Source organism: Carassius carassius, chromosome 40 (assembly GCF_963082965.1).
Source record: "Carassius carassius chromosome 40, fCarCar2.1, whole genome shotgun sequence".
Classification (NCBI taxonomy): domain Eukaryota; kingdom Metazoa; phylum Chordata; class Actinopteri; order Cypriniformes; family Cyprinidae; genus Carassius; species Carassius carassius.
In genome coordinates, this window is record NC_081794.1 from 22747898 (window position 1) to 22765170 (window position 17273).

Consider the following 17273-nt stretch of genomic DNA (forward strand, 5'->3'; position numbering starts at 1 on the left):
TACATTTCTGGAAATATCCATGAAGTACAAAAAAATCCTTTTAGGTGTGTTTTTTCAACTACTGAGTATGTTAATTATAATAATTTGTGAAGAAGATATTCTGTTTTTCCTGTCTAACACCCACACAAAGAATTCATTTTCTTATTTTTCTCCCCTCTAGATCTTTTCTGCAGTTTACAGTGTTACCTCCGCTGGTTTTATTCAAAATCCCTCCGGGTCTTTTCTTTTGTGATGATTCAGACCTCGTATTCACCTCTCTACTGTTGCATGTAAAACAAACATTTGTTGAGGAAAAATTACTTTCTTATGTTTATGCACATTAAGAGGTTAAACATAAAATAATACAAAAATGGAAAAGGGCTTTTAAAATAATCTCCTAACAAAGTAGATTATTAATTATAATGGTTTTTATTCAGTTTAACTTTAACAAAGTGATTAGACAAGGTTTAGGATTGAAACCCCCAATGTGAAACCAAAATACAAGAGTGGAACAAACAAACTCAATGCATAAAACCATGGAAGATCTAAAAGCCTAAAAAAGACTAAAAAAGGTGTTCTGAGCAAACACACCAGTCCCTGTGACATCCTTTTTTCATCTAATAATATATGCCATATTGTAAGTTGTTATTCTTTCAAATCTTAGCATCCAACCTTGCTCTCCCTCCATGGAACATTTAGTTGAGAGATGAAACAAATGGTCTGAACTGGACATTTTCAATGAAACAGTTGATTTGACTCACAAAATCGATCTGAATGATCTCACAACTCGTGAATGTTCAAATCACTGACTCAACACTGAACAACAATCAGAGAATAATTACTCATTTTAGTTCACAACATTCACCTAGAGAGTTTGACTCCTAACCCTAGGGTTTTGCGTTCGAATCTCGGGCCGGTAATATCACGACTTAGGTGCCCCTGACCAAGGCATCGAACCCCCCTGCTCCCCGGGCACCGCAGCATAAATGGCTGCCCACTGCTCTGTGTGTGTGTGTGTGTGTTCACTGCTCTGTGTGTGTGCACTTTGGATGGGTTAAATGCAGAACACGAATTCTGAGTATGGGTCACCATACTTGGCTTAATGTCACGTCACTTTCACTTTTTCTTTCACACTAATGTATGGCTCAAGTGTATATTAAGGTAATAACCATTGTGACTTTTTACACTTTTACAAACTACAATGATAAAAAATGGTGTTGAAAACATTTTCACAGCAAATAAATGTCATGAATATTTACAAAGAATTAGCAAATAAATAACACATTTAAATAGAAAATCTCACTTATTTCGGTCTGTAGGTCTATTCGCGAAAAATATAGTTGGGCAAAAATAATATTTCTCTATTATTCCACGTAAAAATAACTGTTTTTTTTATACACGTTTCAAAAATTGTTATATGTTAATTTTAATTTATCATTATTGCTAGGACTGCACTAAGGCAGCAGTGACGTCCAGTTTGTTGGCTGCTGGTTCGTCAGTGCGGCGCGCGCGGGATGCGTGAGCGCTTGGAGACGTAGTGCTGCGCGTGGGTCGCTACGAGGGGTGTGTGCGTCCGTGACACTACTCCACAACACCGATTAGGCATCATTTATCAACCTACGGCGGGTCACGGAGGATCATATCACTCGCCCTGGAAACCAACGCTTTTAAACGGCAACCGGCCAATTCTGCCATTTAATCCGTTTGAACAGCGCTCATACGCGAATAGACCCTACTCCGGAGGTGGCTTTTAATACCGGACAATGACTCTGACCCACAGCCGGAGATAGGGATGGATCCAAGAGTGTGGAGGATGTTCGCCCTGCTCGGTGTGTTTGCAGTTCTGCTGGAGGTAAGATGCGCCTTTAGGACTGTTGAGTAATAACGCGGAATAAATACACCTAAACATCTTTATTACAATCGCTAACACCATGTTTGCTTTTTGCGTGTACTCATTTGTGTTGCTTTCAGGCACTAAAATTAATGCAGCCTGATTTCAAAGTCCGCCTTTTGGCCAAATATAGTTCAGCATCTTATATCTGTCATTGTGCAATAAAACACTCACATGCTGTTTAATGGATTCAAGCAAAGCCACCTCCCTAACAGAGGATCTGACATGCTGTAGGGAGGAAATGTCGCTTAAATGATACACGTTAAACATGGAGATGGAGAATTATTAGATGTTAAAACATAGTTATTTAATAACCTTCTTTTTTGTTTTCTTTTACCATTGTAAATGCACAAAGGTCAGAGCTCGCATACCACAAGGGTTCAAAGATACAACACATTGACCCATATTCTGCTATAAGACTAATGAGTTTGATGAGCGTGCTAGAACAAAATGATTGACCGACACGCATAATGGTATTCCAGTGGATTTGGAGAAAAATTCAGTATTAGGATTGTTTGAAAAGAATGGCTGAATTATGGGTAATAGTGCATATTTACACTCAGGAGTCTCCAAACTCCGTTCAGAAGACAAAGAAACAACCAGTTGTGAAAGATTCAGCATAAATGCTTTGAACAAGATTTTCATTTTTATTGTAATATAAACCACTCCTAAATGCCCTTTTTATGCCCTTTATGCCCTAAATGCCCTTTATATATATATATATATATATATATATATATATATATATATTTAGCATATCATAAAGACATTTACAGAGAAAGGCATCAGCGTTATTCAGCAGCTAATTGTACCTTCATCTCAGTTCACTTCCACTACAGAGCTGGAGTACCTTCACATCTGTTTGGGCGGTGAAACAACAGCACTATGGGAAGGAATTAATGAGTAATATGCCTGCCGTGCTCCATTAGAGACTTTATGCTCCTCTTGATTATGAAAATTTTACAGCACCAACAAATCTTTTGAAGGGCTTTGCTCTTGAGATGGTGTCATACACCGGATTGATTTTATATATCAATTCGCAATTAGACTCCTGCGATACAAAACAGCAGTACATCGGATGTGTGCTATAGGGTAGACATCAAGGTTGTTTTGAACCTTCTTGTGTTTGCCGCTGTCAGTAAGACACACCTGGTCATATGTTCACTCATCTGTGCAATGCTCCATTACCACAAACTGTTTCTTATAAAGGTGTCATTTGAAATGGACAGCCAATTGGGAGTTTTCTGTTTAAATCAAGGATTTTTTTTAATGTATATTTTGCTATTTTAGAGACAGGAACATAAGCAAGAGCAGCATCAGTCTAGCCTCAGTTGCTGCTGTAGAATGAGAATGACAGATGCAATTATGGCCGTTACTGACCTGAGCGTGATGATATGAGCACAAATATCAGAGCGCATAACTGGAGCTTGTTATCTATAATGCAATTAGCCTTGCTGGTGATGCTAAATGCCCATATCAGTTTATTGGTCATAAATGAATGAAGTAAATCAATAGCATGTTTTCATCTACAGACATGTTTGAAAATTGACTGTGCAGTGCAGGATAGAAACAAAGGGGTTTTTAAAGGAATAGTTCATCTAAAAATGGGAATTTGCTTATATTTACTCCCCATCATGCCATTTAATATGTAGATGAGTTTGTTTCTTCATGGAAACAGATCTTGGGACATTTACCATCATTTGCTTACCAATGGATCCTCTGCAGTGAATGGGTGCCGTCAGAATGGGAGTCCAAATGACTGATTAAAACAAAACAATAATCCACAAATCTTCTATCCATAAAATTGCTTTCTGCAGTCTTGTCTAAATCAGAAGAAATATGCACGTATCGACATTTACAAGCTCTGAACAAATATGTGGGTGGATCTGATGTGAGAGGACAACAGGGGATGGACTTTTTCACTGGAGGAGGCATTATTATGGATTAGGTAGTCTGAAGGGGAATTTTGGCCAGAAGTGATGATTTAAAGTTAAAACCTAATGATTTTTTTTTTTTTCAAGATGTTAATTAATAACCTGAAGTTGTGTTGATAACTTGTGCATTATTGTGAAGTTTTATCTGTTTGAACTCAGATTCTTTATAGGAATAGTTCATTCAAAAATGAAAAATTAATTTTATTCCAAACCTGTATTATGTTTTGTTGTTTTGGAACACAAAAGAAGTTTAACAAAATCACTGTCGTCCATGCAAAGAAAGAGCTTTCAAACTCAAAAAGTGCTCTATACGACTTATGCTGTATATTTTGTATAAGTCCTGTGAAGCCATAGCTCTGTGAGAGAAATGGACTGGAATTTAAGTTACTGAAAATGTTGTATTGAAAGCATTGCTTGACAACCATCAAAACTTTATAGAAATTTTATAGAAAAAAACAAAGCTTGGGCTTTCTGCTAAAAATTACTTCTTTTGTGTTCCACAGAAGAAAGAAAATCATACTAGTCTTGAAAGATATTAGTTTGAGTAAACGATAACAAAATGAGTATTTTTAGGTGAACTATTCCTTTTTTTTTTTGAGAACTATAATGCTATAAAAGATTTGTTTAAATATTCTTATGGGTCAGTGATGAGTGCTAGGACAAATTCAGGATTACAAGCTTTATGGTTTCTGATGCTCAGCGAAAAATCAGTTGGGAGAACAGAGTCCAATTGGTTCTGGAAAACTCAGACTGCAAAACCCTTTACAGCCGTTTTCCTGGCTCACTGAAATCGCTCATTGCATTTCAAGTCACAGAAGCAGCTTTAGTTCCTTACTGCTGCCACAATGACACTCTATCAGCAATCCTCAGATTTCTAGGGTGTACTCAACCTTGACAGCCGCCCAAATTTTAGCTGAATGGTTTGAAAACCAGTGCCAGATTTAATTAATGTATTGGTAGCTTGATTTTTCAGCTCAATATTAATAATTTAGAATCTGAACTGAGAACCTCTGCAATGCAAGCATATTGTTTTAGCATTGTTTGCAGTGAAAGTGTTTGTGGAACTGTTAGTGGTATGTAAGGGTGAGTAATTGTGTATTCATCAAATATTAATAAGTGCTACATGTGCATATCAAATTAATACTGTGAAGATAATGTTTTTTATTTGAGCAATTTATTAGGTCTCCTAAAGAAACTTCAACAAATTAATTTCATGATTGTCATGGTTCTTCTAATTAAAAACAAATCACCCATTAAAGCCACTTCATATACAGTATAGTACAGTTAAAATATTAACAGATATTATCTTGCTCCACTGTCAGAAGGCAGGCAGAAACAGAACGCTCCGCTGTTCAAATGTGTCAAGTCTAAGAAGATAAAACTTCACTTTTCCAGTGAAACAAACACTTTAGTGAACAAATCAGTTCATAATTCTGTCAGCTTTCTGCATTTGAACTCATTTCCCCTTTTCCCTCCCTGCAGGTGAATGGTGATGACAGCTATCTGAATGCAGTGCAGAATACAGGTGAGTCAATATACGAGTCCTCTCTGTTTTAGATCCCATTTTCACCTGGATTAACATTAATTTCTTATACAGGATCCCAAAAATTTTTGATCACTCATAGTACATTCAAAGGTGGTCAAAAATGCATGGAAAAAATGGAAACAAATTAATAAATTGTCTGGTGTATGCAGTGAAAGATCATTTGCTTTGCATAAATGTATATCCTAAATAAATACATGTATAAATGTATATCATAAAGCATCTTGAGTTAATTTATTACAAGCATAGTACAAAAATAACTCCACATTTTGCTTAAACGCCATTTGTGATAGGAATCAAATTCAAGTGTGTTTGAGAATATAGTGTGCAAATGTTGCTGTGTTTTACCAGTATGAAACTTGAATGAAGGAAGTCATGAAATCAGACACCCTACATTCAAAACACACTATAAAACTGATAGATTATCTCCAAAAAATGATTATTGGAGTACTTTTTACAATAACATTCACTGTGTTTGTCATTTCTTTGTATTGAATTGTAAAATTTCCTAGCAATTTCTGGGTGAAAATTGTATCTACACCTACAGTATTTTTTCAGAGACAGTGCATGTAAACAATGATGTATAAATAGCAATGTGTATCATCTGGCAAGCTGTGATTGGATCACTCCGAACAGATATGTTAATTTGCTTGACGAGCCATTTTAACATTTGATGTATTTTTATAAAGGAATATTTTTTCCTTGAAGGGATTGCTTCAGCTGCCAAAGCTATGGACATATGTTACACCTTTTTGGTAGGTTCAGGTGTTATTAGGAAGAGAGACATTCTCTTTTTAGAGAACATTTATTGACAAAAATCTCAACAGTCGGAAAAACATGAGTCATCGATATTTTGGTTGAATTTCCCAGAAAAGAAACTCTTTTAAAGAATTTAAAAGTGAATATCATCTAAAGTTCACTTTCATCCTCTTCTAAGAGTACACTAGCATACACTGTAAATGGCTTTGAAGTACCAAAAGCCACAAACTGTTAATTTCATGCTCTTTAAAGATAACATAGACTTTCATCTTTCATGCATTTACAGAGATGCATGAAAAATTAAAAACAAATGCTTGTTTAGGGGTTACATTCTACTACTGTATATCTTATTTGATCAATTCTGCCTGTGTTCGTAATAAGCCAATGAGATGGATTTGCGATGGGTTGTCTTATATAAATAATTCATAAATTCGCCTAGAGGTCTAAAATTTGACATTTAGACCACATCACTGTGCGCTGGTCGCTGGATATCACCAGTGTGGCTGGTTAATAAGGGCATTCGCCCTATGTTGGTGTCCCATCTTTCTGAACTCTGTCAGATTTTCTCCCTCATCTCATTCTCATATACTTTGACAGCATGAAATTCCCCAGTACCAATCCCTGAGTGCTAATGACTGTCAGCGCTTTGATGTCACTGCATCAAGACAGATAAACAGCCTGGCCTGGACCAACCAATCAGACGGCTTTATGGTGCCGGCAATGGAAAGGGCTTAGATTGAGCGATTTGGTTTTCACTTCTCAATGAAAACATAAACTGTGCCAGAAGCATCCCTCATACATCAAAAGAAATGGGTCAGCTTATGATTTTATAGTTCCCTTGAAAGTTACGTGGTTAGATTGCTACCTAGATCTATAGGAAACTTGCCACAGTGGTGGTTGGAGATGCTTGGACCAAATAAAGAAAGTTATTTTGATATCCTACGACACAATGTGCAACGATTGCATGCAGGGTCTTTGTTGTGCAACACGGAATGTCTGAAGCTTTGTTCATGCAGTTGCCATAAGAGACCACATTTCTGTTTTATTTTGCAAAAAAAAACACCTGCCAATGCTAATGTGAATACCCTGATGCACTCATGTCGCTTCCTGTCACCCATTGGTGCCCCACCATGCATCTGCTCTCACAGTCGCTTAACATGCCAAAGCACGTTATGTGAACCGTATCAAATATTCATTGTGGTGGGGAAATGGATTATTTGGGGAAGGAGAATAAGCTCTCCTATGGTGCAGAGTTGAGAGTGTGTGTGTCCTAGTACACTGTACGGATGCTTTGCGTAAATTGCTTGATTTCTGCTGCCATTCGTTCTGCCAGTGTGCTTCCATTAGCTCAGAGCAGCACAGAGGGTGTCAGTGGCTGAAGGTGAATGAATCCCAGCCAGACAGCTTTTAATACAATGCACTGCGTTATTTATTTTTCTTCTTCTTATTTCAAGTGATTTCCTTTGCTTATTTTTGCACCCACTCTTAACTGCGTATTGTATAAAAGTTCTATTATATCTAAGCTTGTATCTGATCATTTAGATTTGATTGCCTGTAGGCTTGATGTTTGCTTTTAAAATTGTTTTTTGTTGTGCAATGGAATTGAAATTCTCTGTGGATGGAAGACATGTTGGATGGCTCTCTTGGTGTTGTCCAAGCTTTGGTCCAAGCTTTGATTGAATCACTTATGTCCTTCAATTTTGATAGTTGACTCCTAAGGTCTTATTTTAAATAATTATTTTAGAAAAAAAGCATTCAAACATCACAGAAAAGACTCTCTCAGCCCGTCTTCCTCTTCCGTGCATCTGTGCCAGTCTTTGCTTTCCCAAACTGCTTTGATGTTTCGTCCCTCACCTTATGTTAGATCTGTGTGTTTTCGGTTTAGAAAGAAGAAGAATGTCGGTATAAGATGATCTCACAAGTGTTGATCTTTCAAGGAATGGCTGTTTGTGAGTGAGCTGGATGTGTTGCATTATCAGACCCATGGTAGAGCATGCATCCTACGTGCATCTCTCTCTCGGATTCCCCTTTGTTTCCCTTCCCCCAACCTTTTCCATGTTGTAGGAATCATTAACACCTGGGGATCAGCCATTTTTTCTTGCATCGTAATGGAATGGGATCGAAATGCCTGAGCCTTTGCTGAGTAAGCATTGCTGGCTCCTGGTGCTGGTCCTGATGCTCTGACTCTTCTGTTTTACACTCTTTTATTACCCTGACCTTCCCTGTCATTCCTGTTAAAATTCTCTCTGCTTCTTTTTATCACCAAATGTACTATTCCATCATGCAGAAGATGTCTATCTCCTCTGTTCTATTTTATGAAAGGATTTAAATGTCAGACGAATATATCAGTCCTAAAGGGATAGTTAATGCTATCATTATTTACTCATCCTTATATCGTTCCAAACCCGTAATGTTGTTTCTTTCTGTTGAAGAATGGTTTTTAAAGAATCATAATGGAGATTTGTCAGTTTATCATGACCAGGGGGTTGTAAAAAAGAATAAAAAGCATAAAAATGCACAATATGTTCGAAAAACAGTATCAGATATGGCACCTATTGTGCAGGCTGAAAGTCAATAACATCAAATGTTTCTTAATGTCATCACATTAAAACTGCATCATAACCAACAAAAGCAGCAACATAAATGAAGACGATTGTAATGTTTATAAAAAAATAAAAAATAACTTTAATAGATTACATTTATGGTCTAATTTCTATTTACTTGATAAAAATAAAGATAAATTAGATAAGCTAGATCAAAGAATCTTGGAAGAAATGTATTACAATTACAATATTAAACCGCTGTTTTCAGCATTGATAATATTTAGAAACGTGTCTTGAGCACCAGTCCTGCATATTACAATTATTTCTGAAGATAGAATCATGATTTTTTATTTTATCTATCTTTTATTTTACCAGCATAGTCCCATCGAGATGTAAATGCATGTAACGTGATTTCATGTATTTGCATGAGAATGCATGTGACAGTGAAAACTGGAGTAATGGATGCTAAAAATTTAACTTTGCCAACACAGGAATAAATTATATTTTAAAAAATTAAATAAACGGCAGGTATTGTAAATTGTAATGTTATTGTACATTTTTACTGTATTCTGTATTTTTTTTTTTTATATAAATTATGCTTAAAACAAGACGGGTTAAGAAAATAACCTTATTAAGGAAATATTCTTTGAGAACCAATCTGATTATCTGACACAATTTTGCTTCAAGTAAATAAAACTTGTTTAAAAGGACATTTAGATACTTTACTGTAAAATAAGACAAAATAATTTTATTCTGTGGCACTCTCTATGGGTGAAATATTTTTCAGTTTGTTCCAGACACTTTATCGACAGCATTATGGCTTTTCCTGCCCACACATCTTTATGCATCCAATTAAGCAGAAACGCAAAGAACGATTTCCCTGAGGTTGGCACAACTCTTTCTGAGAGCACTCTCTGTCATCCTGTTTTAATATGTCTAATTCAGCTCTGCCCTGATTGCAGTGGGTCTGTCTGAGCTTGCAGATGGAGACATCAATCTACTGCTGCTCTTACACGCACTGTTCCCTGGTAATGTATGTTTTTCTGATATCGCTTGAATGCAGACAGCCTGGCTCAGAAAGTGCTGTCGTATGAGTATGCAGACAACGAAGACTGCAAACATGCCAGCCATGACTGTGATTAACAGCCTGTTCTTTTTACTGTCAGTGATGTGTTTTCAAAGGCAAATGGAAGGTTGAGGACCCTTCATATCTACAGGGCTTTCTGGTGACAGGCTGGGAATGACATTCTGCTGAGTCATGTATTGCTGGATTCTGGGATTAAGGAATTGTGGGGATTATGAAAAGCAAAAGATCACAGCCTCTCCATCCTTCCCTGACTGTCTTTGGGTCCAACAAAGTTCCTCACAAATTGCAGACAAACATGGAAAATCTGCTGACATCTCTCAGAGGCTTTTTTTGTGCAATGTCTGCAGCATTTCACAGTCCATATGGACCTCACCATCTAAACTCTCCATGAGTGCTTCCCATAGTTCTGCTCTCTTCCCCACCGTGTGTTCAGTCATCCGGCGAGAGATGCATCAGCACAGTGCTAAACTCAAACGCTCAAGGCCCCCTACAGCAAAGTAAAGTTGTTCACACTGTTCAAAAGTTTAGAAGAGCTCCACTAATTATCTTTCCGACACATTATCTAGCCATTCACAGCGTGTATGATGTTGTTATGGGAGAAATGCAATTTGATCCTGATTTTCACTGTGCTACAACCCCAAAATTGAGTTAACATAATCGAGTTTGAATTCTGGAAGAAGACCAGCCTCTGATTTTCCATCCTGCTACTGTATGTATGATTCAGGCATAATCGTGTGAGGACTTCTGTTTACTTTTACAATCATTTATTCTTTTTTTTTCCTTATGCGCTTAAGTATCATCTTAGTGATTTTTCTTTTCACTGCTGCATTTAGCTGCTCACTGGGGGGGGGGGGGTTTGTAATAAACTCTTCTTTGAACACTATGCATTGTGAAAATAACAGCTGTATAAAAATTATTTTATTTTATTTATTTATTTGTTTATTTTTTGCATTGTTGAGTAGCCCTGCCGACAATTAAATCTCATTATTTAAAAAATCCTGGGCCCGTATTCATAAAGATTCTAAGAATCCTCTCAAAAAACTCTTAATTTAGTTTAAAACTTTCACGTAGGAGTCTTAGCTTAAGAGCGATTCGGGACCGATCTGAGAGCAACTCTGAGTAAGGAAAAGACAAAAACTTTAATCTTAGTGAGGAGGCGGGGTTGACCCCGTTGCTATGTATGACACAATCTTTTGAAGACTGTGATTGGTTGGTTGTCCAAGAAAGAAAAAAAGAGTGATTTTAAGTATAGGGTCTATTCTAATTCTCACTTTGAATTTACATGTGTAATTTTTCCTATTTGACCGTTCTCTCTCTCTCACACACACACACACACACACACACACACACATACACACATACACACATTATATGTGTGTATATAAATCCTTTTTTATTTACCATCCTTTTAATTTCCTATAAGGTATTTGATTGGCTTAGAATGATAAAAATTGTTCCACTCTTTCCAATTACAGTGATTGCTGTCCTATTTAAGTGGCGGTTTGAATGTTGGTTTTAATGTATCAAACATGGAATCAAAACCAAGAAGGGTGAGAAAGCCAAACTGGACAGAGGAACAGTGTTTACTGTTAGCCCAGTTAGTGGATGAACACAAGGCCATTCTTAAAGGAAAATTCTGGCCCGTTGTCACAGCAAGAGACAAGAAGCAGACATGGGAGCGTATAGCACAAACTATTAACGGTTCATTCCCCCTGCTTGTGTGCACCTATAAGCCTGCTATATTCATAAATGCAGTTTTTTGAGCCTGCAAGGTAGGAATGTCCAGTGGAAACTAAATGAACTGCGACACAATAGATGTTTTGAAAGTGTTGTAATTGTTTGTGTGATCACTCTGCTTACAGAAGTTTGTGACAGACCCAAATCATCACGATTGCATTGTTTCATTTTGCCAGTTGCCAAATATCGTAATGTAGTGATTACTTTAATTTCTGGCGCTATGGCATTTCTGTGCTGTGTCGGAGATGTTAGCACGTCTCTAATAAGATCAGTCACAAACATGATCCCTGCATGATCTAATCTATAGCGTCTTATTAACTCACTGTCATCCATTGTCTGCAACACATTTCTTCTGCCTCTTCGTCTTTCTGCCATTTTCTCCTCTGCTAAAGAAACTCTTAAGCCTCTTAAAAGTCCTCGTCGGTGCTCTTAACAAGTTTGACCTTAAGACCCCTTTTAAGGGTTAAGATGCTTTCTGAATTACTTTTGTCTTTACTAGGATTTTGCTAAACACTGCTAAAACTGTCCGATCCTGCAGATTTGCTTTATTCAAAATCAAGAAGATCAAGCCCTTTCTTTCGGATCATGCTGCACAACTCCTTGTTCAAGCTCTTGTTCTGTCCAGGCTGGACTATTGCATTGCCCTCTTGGCAGCTCTTCCAGCCAATTCTATCAAACCTTTACAATTAATTCAGAATGCAGCAGCAAGATTAATTTTTAATGAGCCAAAAAGAATACATGTCACACCTCTGTTCATCAATTTGCACTGGCTTCCAATAGCTGCTCGCATAAAATTTAAGGCATTGATGTTTGCCTACAAAACTACCACTGGCTCTGCACCCATTTACCTAAATTTGTTACTTCAGACTTATGTGCCCTCTAGAAGCTTGCGTTCTGCAAGTGAACGTCGCTTGATTGTGCCATCCCAAAGAAGCACAAAGTCACTTTTACGGACTTTAAAGTTAAATGTTCCCTTCTGGTGGAATGAACTCCCCAACTCAATCCGAGCAGCTGAGTCCTTAGCCATCTTCAAGAATCGGCTTAAAACACATCTCTTCCATCTTTATTTGACCCTCTAACTTTAACCCTCACTATTCTAATTATATTCTTAAAAAAATCTAACTACCTTTCTAATCTTTTTATATTCTATTTTCTTTTCATTTATTATGCAATTCTATATGTATGTGTGTGTGTATGTGCAAAGACCTCTAACTAGCTTGCTCTATTCTTTTTTATTTTTATTTTTTATTCTATCTGTTTTCTTTTTATTTATTATATATAAATAAATAGTTTTATTTCATTAGGCCACGGGGAAGTCGTGGCCTAATGGTTAGAGAGTCGGACTCCCAATCGAAAGGTTGTGAGTTCGAGTCCCGGGCCGGCAGGAATTGTGGGTGGGGGGAGTGAATGTACAGTTCTCTCTCCACCTTCAATACCACGACTTAGGTGCCCTTGAGCAAGGCATCGAACCCCCAACTGCTCCCCGGGCGCCGTAGCATAAATGGCTGCCCACTGCTCCGGGTGTGTGCTCACAGTGTGTGTGTGTGTGTTCACGGCTCTGTGTGTGTGCATTTCGGATGGGTTAAATGCAGAGCACAAATTCTGAGTATGGGTCACCATACTTGGCTGAATGTCACTTCACTCACTTCACTTTTTTTTTTTTTTTTTTCACTCACTTATATTATTTAAAATCCCATGCTAGGTGTACTGTGTTAACCTAACTGAGACTTGTTATAGCACTTATATATCATTGCTCTTTTTGTTGTTTTTGATTGCTTCCACTGTCTTCATCTGTAAGTCGCTTTGGATAAAAGCGTCTGCTAAATGAATAAATGTAAAAATGTAAATGTAATATTCAGAGGTATACCACTTCACGTTTAGAGGTTGTCCAAAATGCATGTGTTGATGCATCCGCTTTAAAACAAGAGGTTTTGTGTTGAAGTGTGTTGTAGAAAATAATCATTTAATCTCAAATTTGAGACAGTGCGTATCCAAAAACACAGTGGCATAGTGATTGGTGTATATGGTCTTGCAAATGGGCTTAACCAGCTGTACACTCTGAAAAAATGTTGGGTTGTTTCAACCCAACTTTGTAACAAATATGGACTAACCTAACTTTTGGGTTAAAAATGTAATGTAAAATTGTAACCCAACAGCTAGGTTAGTGACACAACATTGGGTTGAAACAACCCAGCATTTTTTAGAAAGTAACGTGGAATGGATTATTTATTTCATTATTTCAGAATGTTTTCTGAACATTCAAAAGTTTTCCAGGTTTTTTTTAAAAAGCATTTCTTCTTGGTGACGCAAACGTTAGAGAATACATTAAGAGAAGTTTCCATTTTAGCATTTTGCAAACATTATGGGAACCATTAGCCTTGTCTAATCCCTCATCCTTTATGCTGGAAAAGAAGGTTGAAAGAGGGATCCAGATGTCCACTTTCTCTCTCTTTTAACTCTCCGGCCCAGGGCTGTGAGGAATCAGTGCTCATGGCTTCGGAGGCGATGTAGAGGCCCAGTTGAGTGTTCCGGAGAGATAAACAAAAGGGCCACAGTTAGATACAAGATACTGGCAGAAAAGCCATATTGAAAGGCCGGATCTGCAGCTGATTGGCAATTTATACAACAGGGATTATTATTTTGGACTTTAATGACAAAAGGGGGTTTTGGTAGATAGTGAGCACTCTTGGAACTAAACTTAAAAAGGTTTCTTTTTTTTATTTATATATATATATATATATATATTTATGTTTAAAATTTATAATAATATAATATTTTATCCATAGAATATGTAACATTCACTTTATTGTGAGTAGTGAATGAGTGGAATCAGTGGTTTTGAATACATTTAATTGTAAATACATCAAATTGTCACTCGTGTTCTCTTTTCCACCTCATGTACTCATGTGTACTCTTCTCTAGTTCAGCATCACAACAAGATGTCATGATGGACATAATTTTCCCTTATCTGTTGTTTTATTTCCACACTGACTGTTTCTTTTTGGTTGTTGAATGAGAAATTATCTTGGCATCATGCTGACTCACACTGTAGATGTAGATAGATATTGACCACTGTCTGAATAAATGAATCAGACATCATCACTTGAAAAATGCCAGTGTGAACAGTCAGCCTTCAAGATGGGATTAAAAAACTAAATTGGATTTATGCACAGTATAAAATCTTTTTTCTGCCCCCCCTCAGTTCCTCTGTCCTGCTCCGAGGGCTTCACTGAGCTGGGTTATTACAATGGCACCGTTTCTCAGACCGACTCGGGTTCACCCTGTCTAAAGTGGACCGAATTCCCAGATTACATGCAGCAGTATCCAGGCAGGGGTCTTGGAGAGCACAATTTTTGTCGAAATCCTGACCGTGAGTCCAACCCATGGTGCTTTTTCAGACAGAGCTCAGGGGCCATTGGCTGGGCCTACTGCGACTGCCACCAAGGTGAGTACTACGACATTTTATTAAAAGTCTGCTATGTTCAACTAGTGAGTTAATTCAAAGAGTATTATAGATATTTTGTATCATATCATTGTTTTATAATATTCCTTAAAGCGGCATCCCGCTTGCCAAGTCAAAGCAGCTTTTATTTAATTTTATTTTTATTAATTTTCTCTGTGAGATCTATCACAATCACTGATAATCTGTGGTATGAAGAGCAATCTACAGTTTCCTGTCTTAGATTGTTTTGGCAAAACAATGTAAAACTCGCCAAAATAACAACAGAAGTAACAGCATTTCACTTCTAGCGTTTGAATCCCTTCAGGTTTCGCTGTGGATTATTCATGTACAGCGTCAATGAAAAAAATGTACATTCAATAAACAACCCTCACTGTTTTATATTATTCATTTTAGTGTCTGAGAATTCTAGAAAAACACATTCAGTGTTTGCAATATGCGGCTTTGCGTCTGCTGAGAAAAAAGTTTGGGTCAGATCCATTAACTCATCAGGGAGTTGAATCTCTGGGGCTGTTAACGCTTCCCGCAGAGAGAGAAACACAGGCGCTTATGACTGAAAATCAGCTAGTGGGTAGACAGCCTTAGATGTTAGAAAATTCAGATGATAAATATGTGTTTTAATACCTCTTTGTGTACTGTTGTCCTACTTTCTTTTCCATCTCTTGAAATAATGTTTTGCATTAAATTTATATTTAGAAATCAATGGTTGACATTCTTGTAAAGAATATTCTGTATACTGTATATCTCAGGAAAATTAGAAAAGGTTTATTCGTAAAGAAAGAAGAAGCTTGTGTAAAAAGCATCTTGGCTTGCAGTTGAGACAAAAGGCGACTTTGACTTTGTTAAGTAGGACATGTTCCTGGATCAACATTCTGTTCCTGTTATCAACCAATCGCGTATTACTGTTGGGTTTAGGGCTGGGATTAGAGGCATGAATAAATTGATAAGAACAAAGTTTTGGATCATAATTTTCCTCTGATTTTAGGAGCTTATGCTAATGATCTGAAAAAACTAATCGCACCACTAATAAAACTGTATGGTACATCTCTGTAAAGAAGATGTACTGTTAATTTCCATGTTCAAATTCAGTTCTCAGAAAGGTAAAATTATATATAAATACAGAACGAACCATGCTATTTTGGTTAGTTTTATATAAAAAAAAAAAATCAAAATCTCACAATTTTTGCTATCCTTCCCGTAAAGAATAAAAAAACTGACCTTGTCTTTTCAGTAAGATTTTATAATTTACAGTTAATTCTTAGTCAAATTTAGAAAATAGTGAGGAGATAAGAATGCTGGTTGTAAATAAGTTTATTTAGGGGTTTTCTTGGATGTGGTCTATTGGATGAGTGCTGTAAGCAACTACCCTGGCCTCATTCATACAGATTTCAGTAAACTAAAAAGAATAACTGAGAACAACAGCTTAATAATAAGTCTTAAGTCGCTGGGTATACTTGTAGCAATAGCCAAAAATACATTGTATGGGTCAAACTTTTTCTTTTATGCCAAAAATCATTAGAATATTGAGTAATAATCATGTTTCATGAAGATATTTTGTAAATTTCCAACCATAAAAATATCAAAACTTAATTTTTGATTAGTAATATGCATTGCTAAAAACTTCGTCTGGACAACTTCAAAGGGGATTTTCTCAATATTTATATTTTTTGCACCCTCAGATATCTCAGCCAAATATTGTCCAGTCCTAATAAACCATACATCAATGAAAAGCTTATTTATTCAGCTTTCAGATGATGTATAAATCTCAATTTAAAAAAACTGACACTTAAGACTGGTTTGGTGGTCCCTCGGTCACATATGTATTTATCTCACACTTGTTCAGGAGCAGTAAGGTTAGCGGGAGGTTCATCCTCAAAGAGTGGGCGACTGGAGGTCTACCTGAATGGCCAGTGGGGGTCGGTTTGTGACACACACTGGACAGACCGTGATGCCAGTGTGGTTTGCCGACAGCTTGGACTGAGGTAAGGTTATTTCTAATAAGGGCTGTCAATTTAAAATATTAATTTAGTATAAAGAGAATGTGAATAATGATGCTTCGACTGAAACACAAGGTGATGTTTGAATTATGCTTTTATTTGCAATTAATTTGAGTAATTAGTAATGTAATTAATTTGATAAAATTCAACCTTACTTTATTTGACAGTCTGTGAGTATCAGATAATATTTTTGATATTTCTGATATTTATGGATCTGTGGCTCTCAGTGTGGTCAAAGCAGGGTTAGATTTGTAAATTTAAGCGATTCATTAAAATTCACAGTCTCTTAATTTTTACTATATCTATTTTTGATTTAGCCTTTGTTAAATCATCTAAAAGTGGG

At 36.7% G+C, this 17273-nt stretch overlaps 1 protein-coding gene across 1 annotated transcript in view; it reads left to right on the top strand.

The window, feature by feature from the left end:
- Positions 1 to 1479: 1479 nt before the first annotated feature.
- The window catches only part of si:ch73-127m5.1 (neurotrypsin), a 37501-nt gene continuing 21707 nt past the window's right edge, over positions 1480 to 17273 (top strand). The window contains exons 1-4 of the mRNA XM_059532677.1: positions 1480 to 1831; positions 5287 to 5329; positions 14676 to 14918; positions 16777 to 16915. Of these exons, the coding sequence (XP_059388660.1) occupies positions 1772 to 1831; positions 5287 to 5329; positions 14676 to 14918; positions 16777 to 16915 (485 nt within the window). The 5' untranslated portion in view covers positions 1480 to 1771. The remainder of the gene's footprint in view (positions 1832 to 5286; positions 5330 to 14675; positions 14919 to 16776; positions 16916 to 17273) is intronic.